The following is a 5,174-nucleotide window of genomic DNA, read 5'->3' as shown; positions in this document are numbered from 1 at the left end:
CTCTGAACTGTCAGCACAGAGCCTGATGTGGGGCTGGAACCCACAAACTGCGAGATCATGATCTGAGCCGAAGTTGGACGCTTAACTGACTGAACCACCCACGTGGCCCTCTTCATATATGTTTTTAAATTTAAAATACACATACCAAAATGTTACTGAAATATCTCCAAGATATATTACATACAACAACAGGATGGAAGTAGTATGGTAGTCACTTTCTGTGTAAAATAGTATGATAGGGGCACCTGGGTGGCTTAGTTAAGGGTCAGGTCATGATCTCACGGTTTGTGGGTTCTAGCCCTGTGTCGGGCTCTGTGCTGACAGCCCAGAGCCTGGAGCCTGCTTCAGATTCTGTGTCTCCCTCTCTCTCTGCCCCTCCCCTGCTTGCGCTCTGTGTGTCTCTCAAAAGTAAATAAACATTAAAAAAACTTTTTTAAATAGTATGATAAGCTCAATAGGTATTGTATTAGAGTAGGTTAATTCCTGTAAAAAAAAAAAAAAAGAATCAAACATCAAACAACTGGGTGCCTGGGTGGTTCATTTGGTTAAGCGCCTGACTCTTGATTTCAGCTTAGGTCATGATCTCATGATCATGATCACAAGATTGGCCCCATGTGGGGCTCCATGCTGGGTGGATTCTCTCTCTCCCTCTCCCCTGCTTGCATACTTTCTCAAAAAAAAAGAAAATAAAATGAAAAAAATTTTAAATGTAAATACATAAAATAACTCAAAGGCTATTACTTGCTAAGTTGAGGAATAGTATGAATGATTTTAAGGGCTAGTCTTGGAGTGGCGCATATCACTACTACTCACATTTAATTGGCCAAAATTAGTCACGTGACCACATATACCTGCAAAGGAGACCGAGATGTAGTCTAGCTGTGTGACCAAAAGGAAGAGGAGAAATTTTGGAGGACAGCTAAAAATCTCTGCTATAGATAGATTAATAGGCAGATAGGTAGGTAGATAGATGAGAGATAGACACAGATATAGAGCAAGCTATCTATATTTGTAGCTATACTATATAAATTCAATCTTAACATTTCTTTTCTGGCAGAAATTATAAGAAACTCTTAATAAGGGTTATACTATTACTTTAGAACCAAATGGAAGGCAATGAAGTTTTGTTTTATTTCACACTTCTCTGGATTATTTGCATTTCCTAACTTGATACATATATTTTTCACCCATCCGGACTATGGGATTTATTTAAGTGAAGAGAGTAGGTCTCATTTTTCTTTTTTGTTTCTCCATGTAAATTATATAGATACATTTTAAATAACTATAAGTATATATCAATTAAATAGTAACTACTACAAATATACTGAAAAAATAAACATGCCTTTTTTCTTAGCAACTTGATAAGCTATCCCATTAAAGTAAAAGTGTCAGTATGTAAGGGTACATGAACAAGGCTGTTTACTTCATCTTTATTTATAATGGCAACTACTGCAAACAACTTGAATATCTATTGATGAAGTCTAAAAACATACATGTTCTAGAATAGGAACTCTCAAACTTTTTGGTCTCAGAACTCTTTATACTCTTAAAAATTATTAAGAACTTCAAAGGGCTTTTGTTTATGTGGGTTGAATTTATCCAGATTTATCATACTGGAATTTAAAACAGAAACTTAAAAATATTTATTAACTCATTTAAAAATAATAAACCTACCACATATTAACACAATAACATTTTATGAAAAATACCTATTTTCACAAAACAAAATACATATGTTGAAGAGTGGTCCTGGTTTATATTTTTACAAGTCTCTAAGGACTGCCTTTATAAAATACAGCACAATTCTCATTATCAGCTTGTGCATTCAGTCTGTTACTGTGTGTTATGTTGATTGAATATATGAAAAGAAAAGTCCAGCCTCACAGAAAATCCAGATATTTAGTTGAAAAAGGGAAGGTTATTTTAAAAGACTATTTTGTTTCATTAATTTAAGATGATTTCAATTTTATTTAATGAAATTATCTTTTTAGATCATTTTGATATTCTTTTTTAATATTATACCAAAACTTGACAAGTAGCTGTTGATTAAAGGTTAGTTGCAATGTAGAATCTGAAATCACATCAATGAATTTTTGTACTGTTAGATTAAAATCTTTATTTTGCACATTAAATGGGTCTTTTCCCCACTCATGATTTTGTAATATCATGCATCCATCATTTGGAAAATATTGGTTCACTGAGTTATGCAGATCTCCCAAATGTTAACGCATTTCACTACACGATATCAAAAAGTAAAATTCATTAATATCACCACTGGTGCCCATGGTAGAGGATAAAAGTTTCTTAAAATTGCTTGGAAGCTTGAATTTTATCATCAGCAACAAATATTGTCAATTGTTTTTCTTGAAGTGAGGCTCATTTTGTTCATTTTCACATTTTTTGTTTAATTTCAAATACCATATCTGAATAACTACAGTTTTTCAGTCTTTCTTAAAAAAAAAAAAAAAAAGATGCTTCACGGGAAAAGCAGCTAGTTTAAGTTCACAATTCAATCAGGTAAGTGCTTTACCATGAGATCACCATCACACTCCAGTATGCTGCAAAAGCACTTCATGCAGTCTCCCCATTTCACACCCACCCGTATTGAAAAGGCATGTATTCAAAGACTGAGACTTAATATGATTTTCACCACTTCATCAATGGACATTCTTCCAGTGACACACACACACACACACACACACACACACACACACACACACACACGCACACATCGCAAAACCAAAAACCAAACGAACAAAAATACCTGGGGAGTTCCTGGTGGTGAAGAATACATTGACTACCAGTACAGTTTGATGTGACTGCCTTCGTGCTAAGCAGCCTAAGTTTGAATCCAGTAACACCACCCTCCTTAGCTGTCTGTGACTTAGGACATGTTTACCTGATTCCACTGAGCTTTAGTTTCTTTATCTGCAAAATGGTGATGAAGTGTACTGTCCACACTCATAGGTTTCCTGCAACAAATGTGTTAAAATGTTTAAATGCCATGCACAAGGCTTTGACACAGTTTAAGTGCCCAGAATGTAGTAGATGGATTTCAAATACAGACTGTAGTAGTAATAAGATCAGCACCACAGATGAACAGACAGTGTATTGTTACAAACCACTGGGGAGTTGAATGTCAGAGTTAGAAATGAAAACATAGTTTTGTGATTTCCTTACTTTGTAAAAACATCCAATTGTGTCATGAGATTTGGCTATACAGGTCTCAGTTTCTTAATTTCTAGAAGGAGAATACAATGTCCTTTTTTAAAAAAATGTTTATTTTTATTTATCTTTTGAGAGAGAGAGAGAGAGAGAACACAAGGAGGGGGGCAGAGAGAGAGAAAGAGACACACAGAATCCTAAGCAGGTTCAAGGCTCTGAGCTGACAGCAGCGAGCCTGATGCAAGGCTCCAACTCACCGACTGTCAGATCATCACCTGATGACCTGAGCGGAAGTCGCAGGTTCAACCGACTGAGCCACCCAGGTGCCCCAATACAATGTCCTTTTATCTCAGCAGTAGGAAGGCAAAACCAAAGCAGCCCAGACTATAGGAAGGAGCTCATTACTCAAATATTCTCTGGGTTTTAGGGAGATCTAACTGATACACATATGTCTCCAGCTATCCTCAAGTAGAAGGGCTGCATATTAGGAAACATTTTTTGAGCACTTAAAGATGTTTTGAGAAAAAGTACTTTGTTTAGATTCTTATACTTGACCACGAAACAATGTTTAAATTCTCAGTTAATAATATACAGCAACCCAAAAGTTAAGAGTGGATAGTTATTTCTGGATGATGAGGTAAGAGTTGATTTTTATTTTCTTTTTATGCTTATTTTTTTTTAACATTTTCCTACCATCAGCATAATCTGCTTACTGTTTTAAAGTTATTTTAAAATTTTTTACAAGAAGAAAATCACAGTGAGCTTGGTTTATGGCATTTTAACTGCAATTTTGCACAGCATTTAAAATTTCAAAAGATTAGTTAAAATTTGAAAAGAACAGTGCATTCACTTTGGCAAAGAGAGAAAATACACTTCATTGTGGTTTTAACTATTGATCCACAACTTTTAGGAAAGAAAGATTGCCTAGCCCAAAGCCATTATTTTCATAACACAATGCAAGTGTTGTACTGAGCAGTAAAACACCGTGATTAAGCGCATGCTCAAAGCTCTACCTTCATCGGGCATCTGCTCTTGTCTTAACAAAGAGCGGGCAAATCAGTCACGGAACAGCCATCAGTGCAACACAATGTCTGTAAGTCTTGTCCTGACAAGAGCCCCAAAGCTTCTTTGAGCCCCAAAGCCCTTGGCCAGCTGTTCATCCTGAAGTCTCTTCTCTCCTGAGGAATCCACCTGCGGAAAGTGTTGCGCCAGGCTTTCCTCCCAAACTTCATTCGTGCTTATCTGGAAGTTAGAAGTAGTTTCTTCTCTCAGCTGTACGGAAGAGAGTTCGACAAAGAAGGAAGGTTGTAGCCAAGTTCTGCACTTGGGGACGTGCATTGGGTGTTTTTAAAGGAAATTGAGTCCTGCACATCATTTTCTTTAAATGTTGGTCTGGCTTCAGAAAGATTAGACATTCCAGGGGCGCCTGGGTGGCGCAGTCGGTTAAGCGTCCGACTTCAGCCAGGTCACAATCTCGCAGTCCGTGAGTTCGAGCCCCGCGTCAGGCTCTGGGCTGATGGCTCGGAGCCTGGAGCCTGTTTCCGATTCTGTGTCTCCCTCTCTCTCTGCCCCTCCCCCGTTCATGCTCTGTGTCTCTCTGTCCCAAAAATAAATAAAAAACGTTGAAAAAAAAATTAAAAAATAAAGAAAGATTAGACATTCTGGGGAGAACTTAGTCATCTCCACCTTCCTGGATCTGCAGGAGAGGAAACATCAGAACGGAGAGAAGGAGTGACAACAACCTGTGTCCTGCAGCCAATGAGGAGCCAAGTCCAAGTTCACCTTCTGTTGTAAGGGCTCCCACTGCTCCATGACCAGCAGCCTCCAAGGTATTTGTTACATGCTATAAATAAAAAACACACAAACAAAAATAACCCTTGTGTATGCCCTGCAAAGTTGATCAGTAAGGAAGGAAGTGGAGAGATTTAAACCTCTATGTCTGAAAACCAAAAGTGGTTCCCTCTGTTATTAGGGTGATGTTCCCAAAGTCCTCCTTCAATGTAACTACA

The 5,174-nt window shown here is 37.5% G+C and overlaps 1 protein-coding gene across 1 annotated transcript; it reads right to left on the bottom strand.

The window, feature by feature from the left end:
- Positions 1–534: 534 nt before the first annotated feature.
- Positions 535–4,792, bottom strand: INSL5 (insulin like 5). Its single transcript, XM_053894282.1, is given in 2 exon segments — positions 535–4,314; positions 4,316–4,792. Coding segments are annotated over 2 exon segments (300 nt in total). The 5' UTR covers positions 4,504–4,792; the 3' UTR covers positions 535–4,202.
- Between the last annotated feature and the right edge of the window lie 382 nt (positions 4,793–5,174).

This window comes from Panthera pardus, unplaced genomic scaffold (genome assembly GCF_024362965.1).
Source record: "Panthera pardus isolate Hobbes unplaced genomic scaffold, ASM2436296v1 HiC_scaffold_11, whole genome shotgun sequence".
NCBI classification, from domain to species: Eukaryota; Metazoa; Chordata; class Mammalia; order Carnivora; family Felidae; genus Panthera; species Panthera pardus.
Note: the sequence above shows the minus strand (reverse complement) of the source record. Positions and strands in the feature narration are given on the sequence as shown.